The sequence below is a fragment of the Hipposideros armiger genome, unplaced genomic scaffold, assembly GCF_001890085.2.
Source record: "Hipposideros armiger isolate ML-2016 unplaced genomic scaffold, ASM189008v1 scaffold_6, whole genome shotgun sequence".
Taxonomy (NCBI): Eukaryota; Metazoa; Chordata; class Mammalia; order Chiroptera; family Hipposideridae; genus Hipposideros; species Hipposideros armiger.
Genome location: NW_017731356.1, coordinates 8,382,622 through 8,404,605, shown reverse-complemented (window position 1 = coordinate 8,404,605; position 21,984 = coordinate 8,382,622). Strand labels below are relative to the sequence as shown.

The 21,984-nt window shown below is 35.8% G+C and overlaps 2 protein-coding genes across 5 annotated transcripts in view; one reads left to right on the top strand and one right to left on the bottom strand.

Annotated features, from left to right (window-relative positions):
* The window catches only part of RALGPS2 (Ral GEF with PH domain and SH3 binding motif 2), a 142,701-nt gene that overhangs the window by 38,586 nt on the left and 82,131 nt on the right, over nucleotides 1–21,984 (bottom strand). The gene's annotated exons all lie outside the window — the stretch shown is intronic.
* On the top strand, nucleotides 401–21,184 carry ANGPTL1 (angiopoietin like 1). The gene is made up of 5 exons (XM_019646526.1): nucleotides 401–763; nucleotides 5,467–6,312; nucleotides 17,193–17,386; nucleotides 18,842–19,112; nucleotides 20,487–21,184. The coding sequence occupies exons 1-5, from the start codon at nucleotides 754–756 to the stop codon at nucleotides 20,672–20,674; spliced, it is 1,509 nt and encodes a 502-aa protein (XP_019502071.1). The 5' UTR covers nucleotides 401–753; the 3' UTR covers nucleotides 20,675–21,184.

Genomic DNA, 21,984 nt, shown 5'->3' with positions numbered 1-21,984 from the left:
AATTTAAAGCTGCTGCTAGGCTACAAAGCATTGTATTTGCCTCCTGACAAAGTAGTTTAACTCGTTCTTTGTAACAAAAACAAACTCATCAGCTTGCAACTACTTCTCAGTGAAGTTGAGTACTCTTTTTTTCAGTATTCAACTTAAAAGATCTCTGGCCAGCAGACTAAAATGTTTTATAATTGCCCGCTGAACTATGATAGTTTGTTTCCAGATGGTGCCCTTCCTTCAACCTGCACACAGTCCCTCCTTGTTCAGAGCTATTCAACCTCCTGCTGATCCCACTCCCCCCACCCCGATTTAAGGCTACAGAGAGGAAATCCTAAGGAGGAGACTCCCCCCACCAGTCTCCAGCAATTTTTCTGGTGACGTAATATGTGGGCTGAACTTGAGTCTACTGAGAAAGAGGGAATCACTATTCAAGGGTACTGTATATACAATCTGGGTCAGCTGCAGCTGGTTACGCATTTCTCTATGTGGCAGACAGAGCAAAGCCACAATGCTTTCTCTGCTGGATTAAAGACAGCCCACAGACCAGAACTTCCACTCCACTACTTAAAATTACATAGGTGGCTTGTCAAATTCAATTGATTAGTGTCGTAAGAAGAAAAAGAAGTTCCTTATTACAGCTTGGAGACAACGGTCCAAAACAAAAATGCAGTTGCCATTAAAGTCACAGACGAACAAACTTCTACACTGACTTTTAAAGGCAAGAATAAGAGCGGCAAGTTTCTGGGTTTGCTTAATCAACAGATGCAAAAAGGTACTTTAATACTTTTAATTGTTATTAAAAAATTCTAATGTAAGTCAAAATGCATAATTACTGTACATTGGTAGAAGTTTCAAAATCTCTTATTAAAAAAAGAATTTTGGAATATACTGAAATTTATTTCATCTGAAAAAAGGCTTTGCTTTGCAACTTTATGTAAATACTGGTCATTACATACTTTATAATGATTAATGCATTAGTTGAGGTTTGATTTAATGATATTTAGTGTCTAGGCTTACAGAGTAATACAAATAAGCTGGGTTTCAGAAAACAAGCATTTTAGTGACACAAGATAGAAATTTTTAACTTTAAGATTCATGTATAAGGTTTATAGCAGTGATTAAAACCTAAGGGGTACAAACCTAAATAGTTGTAAACGTGATTAATAGTTGTAAACATGATTAGTCTCTCTTCATGTAGCTATAATGTGTGTGCTGAAGATTTATATATACTATTAGATAGCTTAAAGTACAGCTTAAAAAACACAGCTAATAAGATATAAAATTAACTGAAAGGCGTTGCAACAATACCTCAGTTATAGTATAACCAAATATTAAGTAGAAATCCTTATAAAGAAATACAAGTCTATGTATTTCTTGCTAAAACTAAAAATTTTAAATATTTTCCCAGGTTTATATGTAACAGTAATTTAACTTGGGTAACAGCAATGAAAACTACTGTAATTGAAATTACTTGAAAAGCAAAGTATTGATAAATAAAAAAACCTAAAACCTTACAGATTAGGATTGAGGAGAAAAAGAAAATGTGCTAGAAATATTATGTAAATCAGCATTAACGATAGAAAATAAAAACCCAGAAGATACAATTTGTTAAATACATGATTAAAAGACCAAAAATATATATTTTTTATATAGAAGTAATTTTGGTAACAACACACAAGAAGTTTCTTTCAATATTTTATCTGGGGGCTTTAATTGTATTATAAGAATTATTAAAAAGAAAATTACTAGTTACTAATAGTAAGCTTTAACACCAAAGACACTTAAATTTGTTATGATTTGGGGATCCTCTGTCCTTTTAAATATTTAAGATATTAACTGTAGGAATCTTCAACAAACAAATAATGGTAAAGCTAAGATTTCTTCAACTTTAATATTCACATTCTTTCCTCCAAGATTCTTAACTCCAAATACTGTGAGGATCTCTCTTACACATATTTTACAAGACATTCTGATAAAATTTCCAAGCAGTACTGGATCTGAAATACTTGTCATGTCTTTTTTGCTGTCGTTTGCTTTGAAAAGTGCAGGACCTCGTTAAACGTCAGTTCTTACTGAGGCCTTAGGGAAGCATTTAATCTAAAACCCAAATCACATAGATAACCAGTCTCTTCCCAGAACGTAATTCACAGTTCTTTATCTAAGTCATCTTCAATGCTTCATAAATTTAAGTTCATTGCCTCACGCTGTGTTCAGTGCATGACACAGCCAACTAAGTGCCTCTATGCATTTACCATCTGAAAGGAAGTAAATCCCGACTTATTTCTTCTCTACTAGCTGGCAACGTAGCAACTATGAAGAGAAAAACTATCAATAAAATGAACCCAAAGCAGGGAAGACTTTTTTTTCCCTAAAAACAACCAAGCAAAGACAGATTTAAACTTAAGTATACTGTAACTAATTTATAATATTCTCCTGGGACCTAGGAAAATTGTAACATATACAGAAAGGTTTTATGAGGTAACACAGATTTATGGATCTTTCACTTTTAAAACTGAACATATGTGGGAAAATATTAAATAAGAGAATGTTTTCAGAAAATGTAACAGTAAATGTATTTTTAAAACCAGTTCTTTATTCATGACGTAGCTAGTCTACTACTTAAGAAATGTGGCTCCTTACTCTGCTTTAGGTGGACAACAAAGTCATTACTTGTATAAGGATACGGGTGGGAACTGTTATTTATTCTAAAAAAAATAAACTTTTAGTTGCCTCCTTTAAATATTAGGTCAAATTCTCTTATGGTAGACAGCGATTTGTGTCATGATTTCATCGTATAGGAACCCACAAAGAGCCAAGGCAGACGACATTGCTATTTTAATTTAGATTCATATTTTCACATTTTTGTTCTTCCATGACAATGCTGATGCAAAGTCACAGTAACAGTCTTGGATTATAAGCTCTTTGCATCAGAAAAATCCGTGTGTCTGGTAGGAATGCAAGCTTTCAAACAGAATGTTTTTATAACATTCTACTTGTTTTGAAGTTTCACAATATTTTCTGAATTTTCCTTGTTTTGGTAGCTTATTTTATAGTAAATGATTAAAATAAAATAACGTCGTGATCTAAGTTTCCATTCTATTATGAAAGTGAAATAAGTGGATTTGAACACAAGGTAAGTTAACTGTGTAGAGGAAATGCTGTGAATTAACAGAGGAGACTGATGGCTTCTAGTTTGCTGTCCTCAGTTTTTAAATAAAACCATATCTAAAGTCTATGAATCTGCAAATATAATGAGAAGTCTTTTATTGCGGTTTTTTTTTTTCCTTTTTCGGTGTAGCTAACTCTAGGTAGTTAAAGTCCTTCTTTAAATAAAACATATAGATGACTCTTAAGGTCTAAAATTTCTACTGACGTCAGAAGGCAAAGCATGAAAACAAAAAACTAAAAGTACTTATCCAAGAGTGCTTCTGGCTATCAGTCAGCAACAGAAGGCCTTTCATCTAAATATGGAAATTTTACTCATCCTTCCGGGTCTTGATTATTTAGTACAAGAACAGTAATTCTCCACACTCCATCCATTCTTTATTTTCATTATCACTCCATTTTGTGAAAAACAAGAAACACAAAGTTAAGACTCCTCTGTAGTTATGACATGACCAGGATAAAAATCACAGGTCTAGAAAAGTTACAAGTAGGAGATTTGAGTCCCATTTGAGTGTTTTAGCTTCTCCAGGACTTCACTCCTTTGCAAAATTGCATGCATTTACTTCACATGTTGTTGTTAATGCAAATGGTTAACACGTGCTAAGTACACACAACTATAAGGGATTGTTATCGTGTTGGTGACAGAAAAGATGAGAGAATATAATACGTTGCACATGATGTGGTGGTTAATGGAAAATATGAACCCTGGAGTTTTCCCTCTGGGTTCGAATTCTGGCTCCATTTCTTAGAAGCTGTGTGTCTCTGGGTGAGGCACTTAACTTCTGGCTGCCAGTTTCTTCCTCTGAAAATGAGGATCATACTTTACCTCAGAGGGTTGTAGTGAGAAACACAGGCTTTAATATATGTTCAGGGCTTCAAACAACGCCATTTAAGGAGCATGCAATAAGAGGTGCTACTACTGACAGCAGGCCTAACAAGGTGGGACCTGCCTTCTCCAATCAGAACACAGGTACTTCAGAGAAATGGGATAGAAAGGCTCTGTCTTAGTACATTCACGGCCATTCTTCAAAAACAGCAGATAGAAATCAAGTTTCTATGAGTGGGAACAGCAGCCTGCTAATGAACCTGACAGAGTGACACACCTCAGCCATTCTACTGCCACTACTCTTTTGGAGGTAACTAGAGAGAAAGGAAGCAGCTTTGGTTCAGACCTAGTTCCACTGTTTCTGTAGAAACTGTGCGACAGAGGACAAGTAGTTCTCATCTGCCACAGCGAAAATGACGCATGCTAAGCACACATGTCAGCGTCGGGGCCACTGCTACACACACACACTGAAGAGCCAGGGAACCTGAATTCTAGACCTGGTTCTACTAGTGCTTCTTCGGGTGGCCTGGCCTTACCTGCACACGGTTCAGAGTCCACGAAAGATACGGTCTCTAAGGCTTTTCAACAATCATATTCAATTATAGATAGTTTCTTTCCTTGGTAATGATCATAGAAAATTACTGACATTTTACTAAAATACAGTTCAGTAGCACCTGTTAGAAGAATGAACCTGCTGAATCACATATAAGCTTAGAGCACATATAATATGGTTTAGGAAACACAATTACCCACAGTAATGACAACAGGCATTCTACCACTCTTAAACTTGTCGCCAATCCCAAAAGGGCAGGCTACAAAAAAGGGCAGGATGCTAAAACTTTCCTGTTTCAGATTTGTCTTAAAATGTTTCTTTAATTTGATAGACAAAAAAGGTGTTTATTGAGAGGGCTACTTTAAATGAAAATGCACAATACAAACCATTAAATAGTAAAGTCACCTAGTAACTTTAACACTAGTTAGGGAATAATGTTTTACTTAATGCCTTACAAACACCATATATATACCATGTTAGAATTTTAAGATAGCAAGTGAGCTTCTGGAAGGTAAGAAGAGTCTTATTAGGGTCTCAAAAGCCCCAAGAGCACCTGATAGCACGCCCTGCACAGACAGCCACTCACCAGTCTGCCCCTTGGGCCAGGGAACAAACAGCAGCAAGGTGGCAGCCAGACAGCTAGCCTCGGAAACCCAGTTTTTAAACATATATTGGGTTGTCGGAAAAGTCACGATGTATTTTTTCTATGTTTTTCGTTGCAAAAATGCATCATGACTTTTCCAACAACTCAATAGATGTGAAGGCACCATGATATTGAATTTAAGAAATCAGTAACGTTAATTCTGGCCCAACTTACTAACGTCAACAGATACTATTTTCCCCTTAGATACTTTTTTCTACTACTGACTTTAAAAGTAGATTAATATTAATTCTCTTTACTTTTGCCCTTCACTGGTTTGTTTCTAAAAAGACGTCATACAACCTCCTTTCAACATGAAGGCGGTTATCTGGACTCTGAGTGTGCTTCTCTTCCTACTGATGGGCCCTGGACCCTGCAGAGGAGGACAGTTCAAAATAAAAAAGCCAGCCCAGAGGAGATACGCGCGGGCCACAGATGGTAAAGAGGAAGTGAAGAAATGCGCATACACGTTCCTGGTGCCTGAACAGAAAATAACGGGGCCGATCTGTGTCAACACCAAAGGGCAAGATGCAGGTGCCATCAAAGACATGATCACCAGGATGGACCTGGAGAACCTCAGGGACGTGCTCGCCAAGCAGAAGCGGGAGATAGACGTCCTGCAGCTGGTGGTGGACGTGGACGGGAACATTGTCAACGAGGTCAAGCTGCTGCGGAAGGAAAGCCGCAATATGAACTCGCGTGTCACCCAACTCTACATGCAACTGCTACACGAGATTATCCGCAAGAGGGACAATTCGCTGGAGCTTTCCCAGCTGGAAAATAAAGTCCTCAACATCACCACAGAAATGCTGAGGATGGCCACACGGTACCGGGACCTGGAGGTGAAATACGCATCCCTGACCGACCTGGTCAATAACCAGTCCGTGACGATCACCTTGCTGGAAGAGCAGTGCATGAGGCTCTTTTCCCGACAGGACCCCCAGGCGTCTCCCCCTCTTGTCCAGGTAGTGCCACACCACATCCCTACCAGTCACCACTACACCCCTGGTCTGCTGGGGGGCAACGAGATCCAGAGGGATCCCGGCTATCCCAGAGATGTCATGCCACCACCCGATCTGGCCACTTCTCCCACCAAGAGCCCTTTCAAGATACCACCACTAACTTTCATCAATGAAGGTGAGTCACCGTTACTGTTAAAAATGGAAGGACGAGGTTAGTATGGTTTATGAAACAATGCTCATAATAAATGCTTATTCTTCATTTCAGTGATCTAATTACACATAAACGTTAGAATTACTATTTTTGTTTTCTATTAATCAAGAATTGAACTTAAATACATCTTTCAACCTTAAGACTCTATAAAAACAGTGTATTCTGTGAAAAAAGTAGTCTTCCATCCAAATTCTTACAATCCAAGCCACCAGCACTGTGCGGGAATGAGTCCACGAGCCGCTCCTAACCTCTATGGCCATCCTGTCGGCCTCCAGCGAGGTCCTCACTGCTGCTCAATGGTCCTTTGCTTACCTCTCGCTGCTCTTCCTGTCCTCCTCCTCAAAAGGAACATTTCAGAGTTTGCCTTCACTCTCCTTAGGCCTGTAATGACACCTCCTCATCATCTCCCTCTTAGCAGACGCAGCATCGGCTGCTGTACTGAGATGAAGGCTTCTGGGGCCCAGGTTCCTTTTCTTCCCCATCTTGAAAACATCTGCACAGATCCTGTGCCTTCTTGTCCTCAGTCTCCAGAGGAAAGGGCATCCCTCCCTCCTATTTCCCAAGGCTGATCAAACTATAATTTGTACCTTATACCCACATAAGCATAAATAAGTTTTCACTACCATAACAAACCTGAGAATTCATCCTAGTGTCTCTACTCTATTGCTTAATTTCATTCCTTCCTTTCTTCCTTCATTCAACACTGGTCACTGGTCAAGGTGCTTAGAATACAAAGATGGATCAAGTTCATCTTTGTTTCAGTCCAGTAAGCCCGCTGCTAACTTCCTGAATATTTTACATATATTTTACACTTGAATCCATTTTTTCATAAGCTATTCTCCTGAATTCTTTACAGGTTGATTTGTTTCCTTAGAGTTGAGGAAAACACCTAAATGCCCCAAAGCTAAAAATCAAACCAAACAATCTCCCTCCCCCAAAATGTTAAATATATGTAAAGACTATGATATAATTGTAAATAACAACAAAACACAGAACAAAGACTGGAAACACGTACACCACAAAGTGGCCGTGTTCATCTGCAGCAGTGGACACCACTGCCCATTCACATCTCTGCTTTCTTAGGCCTCCACTTCGTAATATTCTGACTCTTCCCACTTCTCTAGGTCCTTCATTGGCATTTTCTTCCTTCTCTTATGGCTTAAAAAGGCTTTCTTCAAGATATTCTACTCTGCAGGTGTCAGTCACCTTCAAGGCCACAGGCACCTCCTCTGCTCAGGTGACTCCTGCCTGAAGCGCTCCCTCCTGCTTCTAACTGAAGCTGGGTGTCTGCATCTGGATGTTGTGCCACCACCTACCATGTTGCTGCTGCTCCCTCTAGTGAAACAAATGCCTTCTTTCCGCTTACCTGTCAACCTGGCAAATTTTAAGGCTTAGCGAAAACAACATCTTAAATGTTACACCTTCCCAGATTCAGACAAACATATCTAGAAGGCTTTCCCCAAATTGCTGGCTATGCCTTGAACATGTTTTATGTCATCTTACACTGGAATTATTTGTTTGCACGCCTATCTTCCTGCTAGACTGAACACTTCTGGAAGAAAGTGAACTTCTACACATTCTTCTTTATCAAACATCTAATCACATCAGGTTTGGCATATTGTGCTCAGCATGTTGTAAGCACTGAAATAAATATTATACTTGAGGAGTGAATGAATGAATTAGTAAGGAAACTCTAAAATAATCTTTTTCCCAAACTAGCAGGCTTCTTTTAGAAATAAGTAAATTATTATAATAAAAGCAATATGTTTACCGAAGAAAACCCAGAAAACACTAATAAACTTATAAATCATTAACATTTTGGTAATAACCTTCAAGTTTTTTTCCCCCCTCTCATAAACATGGTAATCAATATCTTGTAACTTTAAAAAATAAATTTGTTCTGTTTTTTTCTCTATGATTTTATCTTTAGGATACATTTCTGTAAGTAAAACTTGACTTCTCTATTTTGATTTAACCCATTTCTGAATTCGCTCAGCTCATCTTTGACACTTCTCTCCTGCCCCACCCCCCGTCAATCTGAGTTCTATTCATGTTGGTTTCCAGTCTTTCATGGACGTGACCCTCATTTCTATCCAGAGCCCGAAGTCTAGTTAGAGCCAAATTATCTACGGCAGGAGCTAGAGGAGAGAACTGCTCTGTGCCTCAGCTTCCTCATTTGTAAAGTGGGGGATAATAATAGTGCTTATCTCATAGAGTTTAACACTTGAGGAGTACTCAGAACAGTGCCTGGCACTCCAACGTTAATTCTTACTAAGAATTGTATAATAGCTTGCCAACTGGTCTCTCTCCACCAAAACGTATTCTACATTGCCAAAAGGTCAGTATTCTGATTACATTATGACCACTCTGATTATATCACACTTCTGCTTAGCAGTTTACCCACTGCAAACAGAAAAAGTCCAATTTGCTTCGCCTAAGTAAGAATAGTATCCTCCTCAAAAGAATCAATCCTACTTTAGCTTTCCTTCTATTAATTTCCTTCACAAAAACCATCTGCTTCAATAAAATCAATCAGCTCACTGTCTTCTAAATATCTTCTGTGCTTTCTGCCTATTCAAATCATAAGACTCAGACTAAAATAATACAAAAAAATAGCTACTCATCCTTGAAGCCCTTGCTGACTCCCACAGGCTTGAAGTGACTGCTTCTCTCCATGAATGTCTCCATTCTCTATAACACGCTTCTTATATTCCCGCTTGATTTATCAGTTATCTTTACATGTACACACAGGACTTACATACACATCTAAATAAAATGCCTTCTGACTATAAATTCCTTCTCGGTAGGAAGATATTGTCTCTCATTTGCAGATGCCAAAAAAGTGTTGATCGACTTGATATTACATTTTTATACAGCTTCTTAAAGTTATCATTCCAAAGACCTTTATGAAAGTACTTTAATACATCCTATTGTACTGGATTAATTCATTTTATACTGTTCTAACTCTCAGTAACAACAGGCTAGAGTACCATTAAATTATGTAAATGATGATCATTATTAATATCCCTAATATCCTTTTATTTCTAAAGGAAAGATGTGTATAAAATGATCTACTAGGTATAGAAAGAAAAATATATATATATTTATTTTTGACATATATATATATATATATATATATATATATATATATATATATATATATATATATATATATATATATATATATATATATTTTTTTAAGCTGAGCCATCCTGCCACCTGTTGGCAGCTCAGCGGCTGCTCAGCTCGGGCCGGGACTCGAACCGCTGTTGCTCAGAGCTCAAACTCTTGAACGAGCTCTTAACCAATTGAGCCACTCGGCCGGCCCTTTGATATCTTTTTAAAAAAATGTATATTTTGTGTAAACTTTTAATGCATACTATAACAGTATAGTAGTTTGTACACATAGTTTATAAATAAACAGAACTGAAGTGTGTGGATTTTTTAAACAATTATGTAAATAAGGAGAATGACTGTTGTGATTTTCCCTGGGTGCTGACTCTTAAGGGGATGGTGTCACCAATCCTAGAAGAAATTATTCATATATTCATACAATGACACACTTAAAAATGCTTATACAAAATGCGATGTATCAGTTCTATGTTTTATTATACACTGAGCTGCAGTGCAAGAAAAATCTAATATAGAATTAAATCCCATGCTAGGATTCAGTATAGCAGAAGTCCCCTGAAACAGACTTTTGCTTTAGTGAAACAATGGTGTATATATCCCTAGTAAACCAATCCTTAATGCAAAAATTAAGGGCAGGCGTAACTTTTCCTGTTATTCATTATTTGTTATATAATTAAACATTAGTTTTTTACTTATTTTTTCTATAAATGTTGGTCTCAAATTCAAGAACATAATTAGCTATACCTTAAGAATGTTCATTTCATATGAGGGGAGTACACGGAATTAAGAAAACTTGTTTTCTTTGTGATTGACCTTCAGTAAGTCACTTTGCCTGTATGTCTCTGTTTGGTTGGACTGGATGATTCTAACATCCCTTTCTAGTTCCAATATTCTGAGATTCTTATCAAATATAAATTACTACAAGCAACAATAGACTTGCTATTTTCATATGTACATATATCTATATCTATATCTATCTACCTACCTACCTATCTATCTAATGTGCTAAAATCTTTGCTCATGTTATTCTTGTGTCAGACTGGAAAGTGTGTCTCAGCTGTTTGGGTGCTTGCACAGAAAGGGCAAAGATGGATGGATCCTGTACTTCCATAGGCTTCTGGCACCCAGAAGGCGTATTACTGTGCTCTACATGTAGGTACATGATCATTCTAAAGTCTCCAAGTGCATAACTATTATTTTAAAAAGCGTTTTACCAGCCCATCACAAGAAGTCAAATGATGTAGGATTCTCCTATATGAGGCACACTGAATATTCAAATTCATAGAGACAGAAAGTAGAATGGCGGCTGCCAGGGGCTGGGGAGAGGCGGGGAGTGGGCAGTAAGGGGATATACAGTTCCAGTGCTGCAGGATGAGAGCTCTGGAGATTGGTGGCACGATACTGAGAATGTACTAACGCCACTGAACCGCACACTTAAGTTATGTATATCTTACCATTATTTTTTTTTAAAAGGGGTTTTAATGAAAGGCAATTTTATATTTTCTTTTATAAGAGTTATACGAAAAAACACCTCAAAAGAATAAGCTTGTTATGCACTTACAGCAAATGTGGCATAATTTTGCTAGCTTAAAATAATGTCCAGAAACATTACCTTCCCCTTACCTTAAAAACAAAATGTTTGGGAATGTAACCACACACCTGGAAAATTGCCTCAATAAAATTCTTAACTGTTTATGCTATTCAGTGGCTATATTTTAGGTTAATCTTTTATAAAAGAAAACATTACTCTTTTACAAATGGCATACTTATAAAAACAAGTTCATTCCTTGTACGCAAATGGAGTTGTGGGTTTTTCAGTGTTTTGGAGCATAGACCTGAATATCAGGAAACTTGGGTTCTGGGAAGGCTTGTCTGAGGACCTTTTTGTAAGAGGCTGTTGTGATGATGAAATGAGGTGATACGTGTGAAAATGCTGTCTGTGTGTGTGGTCTGACCTTTGTTAATTATTACATTGTTTGTACACTTCTCTATATGTGCCTTGCCTTGCCAAGTATGCAGACATAAAAGATTCAAAAGTTAAACTTGAAAAGCAGTCATTAGAAATTAAAAATATGTTTTTTAGTGGGGATAAGCTAATTTTCAATTATGTAAAATGTTTCCTATTCATAAACTTTAAGAGGCAATTGGTTTCAGTGGACTACTTATATTAACACTTAAAACAAAAAACTAAAGAAGACTGGTTAATAAGCAAAGGAGTTACTGGAATATGATTCTATCAACCAGTTATAAAAACAATCAAAAAATTATTTAATAATTTCGAAAATAAAAGCTTGGGGTGCTAACTGCATTTTAAACTTACATTAATAAACAAAGTAATTCATATTATTACAAGAAAGAATCTGTTATCACTTTAAAAGTATTCGTTTCAAACTTCCCATTCCAGAAATGCTGTCGAATATATTTGTCTTATATGTAACTCACAATCCATTTAAAAATTTTCCTCTCAAAAGATTTTACTTGCTGACCAACTGTTTGAAAGCTCTAACTTGGATATATACTTGTATATATTTGTCCTGTTTCTCCTATCACAAAGAGCACAGGATTGGGAAAAAAGTAAGAAAATAAATGAGAAATCAATAACAAAAAGGAAAAGATTTTCCTTTTAACTTATGTAATTAAACAGTTTATAGAAAAAGGGCATGTATGGTAAATATGGTGCTATTTAAAGTATGAAATTTTTTTTTTTAAACCAGCTGTTCTGTTCAAAATATGGGTTCTTTATGAAAACTGCACGTTGGGAAATAATGTGGCATGACTGCTCAATATTTTTCTTTCTATGAATCAGATCTATTAACTGGAATTTGTTAGCCCTATACAAACTTTAATCATCAAATAAACTGAGGAAGAGAGAGACTGGTCCTTCAAATTCAATGTACAGAATTCTCGTTTCCTGCCTTGAGAAGACGCCTATTGTGTGTCGTGGAAGATGAAGACCATTGCAAGATTACTCAATGCAAGAAAAAAAGGTTAATAAAACTCCTATTTTAAAAGAAAGGTATTTTCAGTCCATACCCTTTGAATCATTATGAACAAATTCCTAAATCATGTCAATTAATTTATTTCTGACAGTATGCAAACAAACAAGTTAAATTTGACCTCTCAAAAATAAAACTGGTACTTTTCTATGAGTCATTTAAGAATTCCCATTAAGCAAAGTTTTTTATGGTACAGAGAAAGTAGTAAAACATTTAATATAAGAACGACTTATAATTTAGCTGTAGAGCAGAATGCAAATATAAGATATGCAAGTAATAATGAGAAAATATTTCTGCCAAGATAAACAGTGTACACTGGGCTGACACAGGCTAATGGTTTATTTATAAAATAAATATAAACAAATACTAAATTCTGGTATTCACTATCTTTGCTGAGGAGAAAAAAGGTAGCAATAAGCACCAGTTATTAATTTTATCCACATGTATTGGAGAAGGATTGCAACTACATTTCCCTAAGCCGTTATACCAGCTAAGTTCAACGGCTTCCCGACTGGAGACGTGAAGCCCACTACAAAAATGTGGGCTGAAAATGCAACTTGAAGATAATTTTAAATGTGTATAAACTGAAGTCTTATCAAATCAAAGCTGGATTTAGAAAACCCAAAAACTCTCCAATTTGCATACTGAATATCCGAGGGCCTATTAAATACAGATAAAGGACAAATGGTGTTTTATAAATATTCTGTGAACATTCAAAACCTTACAGCAATTCAAATAACCTACTGAAAGTCCAACTTGTGAATATATACTTAAATATAAAGTGTAAAGGGTCAAAACTATACTTAAATGAGAGCAGAGTAAATATGACATTCATGGAATAAGCAATGCAAAGGTGACAGTTATAGAATAAGCAAATTTCTGAAATGAGAGAAATATTTATGTGTATTGTAACAAAACCACTCCATGAGTACATTAACTACCATGCTAACAGGCTTTAAAGTAAGAACAACGTTCCCTCAGATATCCTGACTATTTTAAAAGTGACAACTTAGAAAAATCTGGCTAACTTTGGAAGTAACCATGACTATACTTTTAAACCAAAGGAATCAGTTCCAGCTCTGTGCTCTGAGCACCACCCTCAGCCACTGACATCTCAGAAACACTGACCTTGAACTCCTCTGTAAGCCAAGTGCTCTCTCCTGTCTCTGCCCCAGCACACATTCCCCATGTGTGGCCTTCATCAGAGCCCCACTCCCCGCACCCCACAAGACTGCCTCCTAGTCAATCTTCAGAACTCAGCACTGATATAGGCAGACTCTGGTATCTTCCCTGCAAACCTGGGTTAGCCATTTCTCAGCAAGTGTCCCAAGTGCAGAAGCTTGATGTCTAACTCCACGGAAGTACCTGTCACACCGTAGTGACATTATCTCTGTACTTGCCGTTTCCCCCTTCCTACTTGACCCTATGGTTGTTTCTTTATCACTTGAGCTTAAAACTGTTTCTAGCCTATAGCAGAAGCAGGAAAGATGTTTCTGGAAAAAATAATGCAGAACTGAGGAAACTACTGTGGCTACCAGAAATTATTTGGTTCAACAAATATTTGAGTGCATAAGTGTCTTTAAACTGTGGACACACAACCAAAAGATACAATTCTTGTCTATAGGGAGTTCTGTGAGTAAACAAAAGACTATTATTACCATGCATCACACAAGATAATCTCAAACTGGACTTGGAAACCACACTTCACTTTTCTTTTCATTTCCTTCCCATGTGGGATATTAAAATTCTATAAATTTCATCCTATCTGAAATACAGCCTTCTCTGACTTGATGTAATGTGAAGAAGCTCATATGTAACTAGCAAAAAAGAGAGAATAATATCAGTAAAACAGAGAGGTCATACTGGTTCATATGGGGTTTTTTTCAAGCATATCAATGTTTTGTGCCGTAAATGCAGATAAATACAAAGCATGCTAATAGCTAACACCAGCTGTTGTTTTTAGTGAGTGATTCTGCAGAATATGAGGTTTTTCAGGAATATGTTATTCTCTACAGTAGAAAGGACTTTACATTCCTCTTCAATTAGCCACATTAAAATTATTAATTAAATAAGCATATGTTTATTAAATAGGCTACTTAATTATTAAATAAGCTACGCCTGTGAGTCAAGGTTAGCAATGAAGGAGAAAAGGAGGGAGCAGTCTCTGATGATGACTATTAAGTACTGTGTTACAGGCTCTGAATACTTTGTAATTTAAATTAAATAACTAGAAGGTTTTATATTGAAGATAATATAAAAATAATTCACATCATATTTAAATGAAATGTGATTTATGGCCAGTCTGATAGGCTCAAAGCATTATTTTTATCATAGTCCTCATGAATATAAAAGCATAAATTCTTAACAAAATTTTAGCCAATCAAATCCAGCCATATATAAAAATGATAATACACCATAGCCAAATAGAGGTTATCCCAGGAATACAGGTTGGTTTAACCTTAAAAATACAATCAACAGGATTTATCACAATAGCAAAAGAAAAACCATATCATCACCTCAGTAGATAAATAAAAAACCTTTGACAAAATCCAAAACTCATCCATGATACAAACTCTTAGCAAACTAGGGATAGAAAAGATAAGAATTTTTAAAGTAGCTATTATAGCCTAAAGAAAAATATGTTCATAACGAATGCAGGGTTGGTAATCTCTGAAGAGAAATAAAACTGTAAAGAATGAAACTGAAACTTTAGAACCAAAAAATTCAATACCTAAAATAAATATAACCCAAGAAAGTCGGCATTCTCTCCAGTTTCTTAAATTATTTACTAGTAATCTGTAGTGCTTATGGTCACTGTATTATCAATTTTAAAAATCTGAAACATATATATATATATATATACACACACACACACACACACACACACACACACACATATATATATCAATGAAACAATAAAAATCTGGACTAGAGCAATTGATCATCTCTTGATTTTTGTGTGTGGTTTTCAATTTTTTTTGTATTTAAATTTGAAGGCAAGTTAACTGATTCATTTACTCATCAAAAAAATCATTGACAGTCTACTACTAGTAGTTAAAAGGCTGATGACATGAAGTCAGAAGAAAAACAAAAACAGTCTCTGTCGTCAAGGAGCAATCCAGAGGGAAGAGTTCAGAGACCCTATGAATCCCTTCTAATGATCTAATTGTATAACTATTTATTTAATGAGATTAATTTACCTGAATAAGGCCCCAAAGGGACCCTTGTCACAGTATAGATAACACATCTCTCAAAATTTCAATAATCCTATTAACTTTATAGTACAGATTTTCTTGTATGAAGTTTACTTGACTCTATTTTCACATAATTTCTAAAAATTATGGCAGAATTAAAAAATTTCTAGTAAAATAAAAAATTTGACAACTGAAATTTCTACTTTTTTGTTGTTCTAATAGATCTTTACAGTACCGGTAATCCTTATTTCTAAATCACTTAATATTTTTACATGTTTAGTAAAAAAAAAACAAGGATCAAAACACTGCAAAAGGTTAAAGCTAAAGAATGTTCAATAAAACAGGTTTTCTTTAAGATCCAAAAATGTGGATATCACAAGTTCAAGAGTCAGATACTCTACATATGATTTTACAAAATGTTTTGTCATTTTAAAAGATAAGAAGAATTTATTAGTGGTTAAAAATAGGGAGAGAATCCATAAAGCTATGAAACAACATAGGGGCAAATGTAACAGCAGTTCAGAGCATGGAGCCGGGATTAGAAAGAAATGGGTTTAAAGACTACGGTTTATTCCCTTCTAGACGCAGGACCTTGGACTGGTTCACTGTTATCTATAGAACATCTGTAAACTATCACAGGGTCATTGTGTAGATTAAATAAGAAAATTACTATTCGTCATATAAATTGATACAACTCTTTAGAAAGGCATAATGCCAACATTCCTGAAATGTACTCTCATGGATTGTTGTATGGGGGAAAAGTCAGAAGATTCTGTAAGTTTGGGAAAGTTGGGTTTATTTCAGGACTTTTGCCTTTAATATGTGAATGTACACTGTAAGGTTCCAAAAGGGTAACATAGTATTTAGCAAGTCTAAGACTTATTTGACTATGATATGCTGTTTTCAATGAGTATCTCAAAGGACTAGTGTATTCCAATAAAATCAAATTTCAAAAACTGTAAATTGGGCATTATGAAGAGCTGTAAAAATGTCACATTTTCTTGATCCAGTAGATCAACCCCACAGCATTTTTATAAGAAAGAAAAAAATGAAGCCAATAAGAAGATACTGTGTGCAGCGTTATTTATAATAGCAAAAATCAGATGAAACCTCAATGTCCAAAGATAGCAGAATAAACAATAATAGGTCAACATCAAAGATTATATAATTACAGCTACTATAAGTGCTAGAATGGAGACTAGAGTCCCATGGAAATGTTTGTTAAAACGAAAAGACAGAATCCAATTTTCTATGTGTGCTAGAATTATAACAATATGAAAATGTATGTGTATGGACAAAGACTTGCAAGAACAGTGGAAAGTGAAACAAGTTAATGTTTTGGATGGTGGGACTGGGGTAATCTTTTAATTTATTTTTAAACTTTTATAGTATTGTGTATACAACAGATAAAAAGTGGTATCTATAAAAAAATATACAAAGGTAAGACCCTTGAATAAAAACTAGGTTAATATGGCTTTTTTCCTGTTAAGTTTCCTGGCATTCAATGATATTTTAATTTCAGGACCATTCAAAGACTGTCAGCATGCAAAAGACGCTGGACATTCCATCAGTGGGATTTACATGATTAAACCTGAAAACAGCAATGGGCCAGTGCAGTTATGGTGTGAGAACAGTTTGGATCCTGGGGGTTGGACTGTTATTCAGAAAAGAACAGATGGCTCTGTCAACTTCTTCAGAAACTGGGACAACTATAAGGTACATCAGTGACTCAGGCTTGGGGAAAAGGCAGAACACAGCAGCTCTTGTAACAGTAGCCATTCTATGCAATAAATAAGACACACAGTTAAAAAATAACTATATGTTTTTCATTATCTACATTTGTCAAAAAGATGATCCTCATCTCCAGTTTTAAAGTGAAAATCAAAATGTAAAAAGGAAACTGAAGATGTACTTTAAAATGACCCCCTTTAGTCTGGGTGACTTATACATATATTTCTTTGCAAAGGCTACTCCTAACTCCATCTTCTAAAAAGATAACTGCTTTTTTATGACCACATTTGTACCCATCATCAAGTGTATTTAAGTAATAATATAAAGTACAACACTTTAAAACTGACCTTTGTCTAAGACCAATTACCTACAATAATCGTGCCACCATGTTTTAAGTTGATGACACCCGACACTGGTCCTGTGGGGAGTAACACACAGCTGGGTTTTCATGTACGGCTGGTACTGCATGATTCTGCAATACCAGTTTGGGAAAGGTAAACAATTAGTTTTTGTTGGTAATTCTGATGTTCTTCATGCTAGTTTTATGAGTGGTACATACTTTCAGTGTTAAGGATGGCAGATGGGAGAAACTATATTTTCTATATGGCTAGTTCTTCAATCAAAATTGTGAAGTAACATGTAATTACTCACTCTTAGGTGCTATTTTACTGGCAGCTAAAAATGAGACATTAATATATTCATGTCAAAAGTTGTGTAAATTTCAAGACAAGTAACTAGGAAAAAAGATTCCTGCAGCAAGACTTCCTTGAAAACACAGTTTAGTGTTCAGATCAGGTTTACCAAACTTAAATTCTGCTGCATATCTGCAATGGCAAAAGTGTACTGAAATAGGGGGCAGTTAACTGATTTTTTTCAAACATATATACAATTTTTCAAAGGGAGATCTTTAAAGATTATTATTTTATCGTCTTATATTTACTAATTTTACTTATATTAATAATAGAGCTAATGAAGATAATATGTTCTAAAACACACACTATCATTTTTATTGAATGACCACATTAATGTTAGATATCTTTATTGTTTGACTATGGTGGGGACAGAATCCACATACTTTTAGGAAAAAAATGGGCTCTTTGTATGAGAGATCAGGAACCCTTTCCAAGGATCTGGATAGTTTACTAGTTAACGTTTTTAGTAGCTCTGAATAATTTTCATTCTCTTTTGCTGTCTTATTTGGAGGGTTTGAAACTGGCTGTGCAAATAAATACTACTGACAAATTAAGAGAAAGCCAAACAAAGCGAAGTGACTATGTGGGGCTTATAAAGATCAGGTGATCTACTAAAATGGAAGGAAATTCATATTCCCACTTAAATGGCCAATATCTTTCTGCTCTCAAATGTTTAAAACTTTTCTGTGGAAAAGTTTACTATCTCCATCTGATTTATGTTCTCATCCTGTTCTTTGTTTACTAACAGAAAGGGTTTGGGAACATTGATGGAGAATATTGGCTTGGATTGGAAAATATCTATATGCTTAGCAATCAAGATAATTACAAGCTGCTGATTGAATTAGAAGACTGGAGCGATAAAAAAGTCTATGCAGAATACAGCAGCTTTCGCCTGGAGCCTGAAAGTGAATTCTATCGGCTGCGCCTGGGCACTTACCAGGGAAACGCAGGGGATTCCATGATGTGGCACAATGGTAAACAGTTCACCACACTGGACAGAGATAAAGATATGTATACAGGTGAGTGAAACGCTGATGTGTATTCTTTGCGGAATCACCATCTTCTATGCATGAAATAGAATCCTGTTATTAAAGTGTATACACTAAAAATCTTTCCATGAAAGTCATTTTGGACTCAAAGGGAGCAGAACCTGCCAAGAGAACTAGCTTTAGGATCCCATCTAGAATCCCAAAGTGTGCACGCTGTGAAGATCAGGGTTCTCTTGTTCTAACTTGGAGAGGTGGGGGAGGAAAGCCAAACAAAAACTCACTCACCTGGAAATAAAACTCTCAGGAGCCTAAAAATCCTAACAGATACTAGCTGGACACCTACCCTGTGCCATGCGCTGCTGTAGGTGCTGAGGATACAGCAGTAAACAAAGTCCCTGCCCTTTGGAGCTTACTCTCTAGGAGATAGAACGTTTGGTCAGCTGGTGACAAGAACTCTACGAACAATAAAACGGAGTAAGGGAACAGAAAAGTGGTGGGCGGCAGGGAGTGGGGCGGGGCCTATTTTATGTGGAGTGGCCAAGGACGGCTATTGTGCGAAGGTAACGTCTGAATAAAGACCTGAAGGGCAGGAAGGAGGCAAGCCACCTGGGTGCAGGGAAGCGTAAAGGCGTTTCTTAGTAAAAGGAGCCACAAGGCCACGGCGATGTGTGGCACAGCCACAGCAAAAGAGCTTCATTCAGAGGGGAAATTAACGTTAGAAAGAATCAATCAGGCCATCCACATAACATAATTTTAAATTTAATTTTCATATACTTTTGCCTTTTTAACTCAGGCTCCCCGCAAAACTGATTTTACACTTGTGCTCAGCCGTGCTCCGGCAGGCAGCACACAGGCCTCTATTTTTACCTGCTTCACACAGGCAAAGCGGGAACAGGAAACGCAGTAGGACCGTGATATGTACCTTATTTATAGAAACCCGTTTAATTGCTAGTAGTGCTATTTTATTTTATATTATTATTTGCTACTTTGAGAATTCAACGTTCCCCAAACTTGACTCTTTTTAAGCAACTCTCTTTCCTTCCTACTCTCTCCAATCTCTCCCTCTTTCTCTCTCACACACGAATAGTACTTGCATTTTCTTTACCCTACTACCTAGAAAATGAAATCACTAAAAAAAAAAAAGAAAGAAAAAGAAAAAGCAAGTCCTAAGCAAGCAAAGGGCAAGATAAAAATGGCAGTTTATGTTACTGCTCATGTAGTTGACACCTAAAAGCAACAAACAGTAACAGAAAAAATGAAGAAAACTATGAAGATAACGGTGATGGAAATCAGTGGAAAAGCTCAAATTAAATTGTTCCAAAGGTGGAGTAAGCTTTTGATGGTTGGCAGAGTACCACACTTAGAAGAAACTTTTACTCTGATATCTCTGTTTTTCCCCCAAAGGAAACTGCGCCCACTTTCATAAAGGAGGATGGTGGTACAACGCCTGCGCACACTCTAACCTGAATGGAGTATGGTACAGAGGCGGCCATTACAGAAGCAAGTACCAGGATGGTATCTTTTGGGCTGAATACCGAGGGGGGTCCTACTCCCTGAGAGCAGTTCAGATGATGATCAAGCCTATTGACTAAAGGGAGACAGTCTACAACTTAAACAGAACTCTGTATTTTCCAGTTTCTCAAAATGTAAATGTTACATGTATATTGTTTTGCACAATTCATTTCTACAGATAGTTTTTAAAATGTTTTTTACCATAACTATAAAAGGGGATTTATGAATATAGTTTCATCTTCCCTTAATATCCTGCAGAAGATCATTACTATCCATAATCCTAGTTATTTTAAAAATTATATTTACCAAATACAGGCAAAGTTTGTTTTCTAAAATGTAAATATTTGCCACAATGTAAAACAAATCTTAGCTTTATTTTAAATCAGAATTGAACACATGTTCAAGATCCCTAACAATTTATTTAAAAACTTTATATGAGATTGTTCTAATTTTCAATGGAAAAATAGTTTTAAGATTTGAGCTAAGTAATACATTTTATTTATAAAATTATAGACAGGAAATTAGAGAAAACTCTAGTTTTGCCAATAGAAAATACATTTTGCATTGAATAAAAGTTATTTTAAATTGAATTTGTGCCTTTCACATGAAATGAATTCTTGACAACTTATTTTATGCTAATTTCCCAAAAGAATTACATGATCCACAGTATTTTAATATATATTTTTAAAAACAAAAAATAAATGTATATAATATTTAAATAGTCGATTTGTAAAAACGGAAACATACAAATGAATTTTTAGTATTATCTTCATGATTTGCTGAACACCAAAATCTCCTGAAATGCATTTTATATTGTTATAGCAGCAAAATATTGATATTATAAAAATGCAGTTTATTTAGTAAACCAATGGTCTAACAGATCTGAACTCTAACTCTAACTTTATTTATAAATGCTTTCCACCCCCAACTTACTGACCCTTCTTATTTGGAAAAACCATGCATGCTATTCAAGTCGGAAAGTTGGACAGCTTGACAAGCATTACTGCATCCTCACAGGCGGGACTAAAACTTCAAGGACCTTTTAGATATTTTTCCAATACTGAGACTCAACAGTGTCAGAGCAGAATCCATACGGGTTTATCTAGTCCAAATTGTTAATTCCATTTTATAGTGCGTGTGTCTTTAACTCATCTTTGCAACTAACAACTTTATTACCCACCTTCTGAAACCATTTCCTTCCAGGAACATGTTCATTGCTTATAGCTGACCTTCACTTAATTCATTTGTAAACTCTAACATTTTAGAGAAATCTCATGAGAATTTTGCTCTAACAAAAAGAAAATTCAATCAGAACTACAAACAATCATTTGAACAACTCAAGTCCACTAACATGACAAATGTTCTTCCTCTGTCACATCTCAAAATAAAG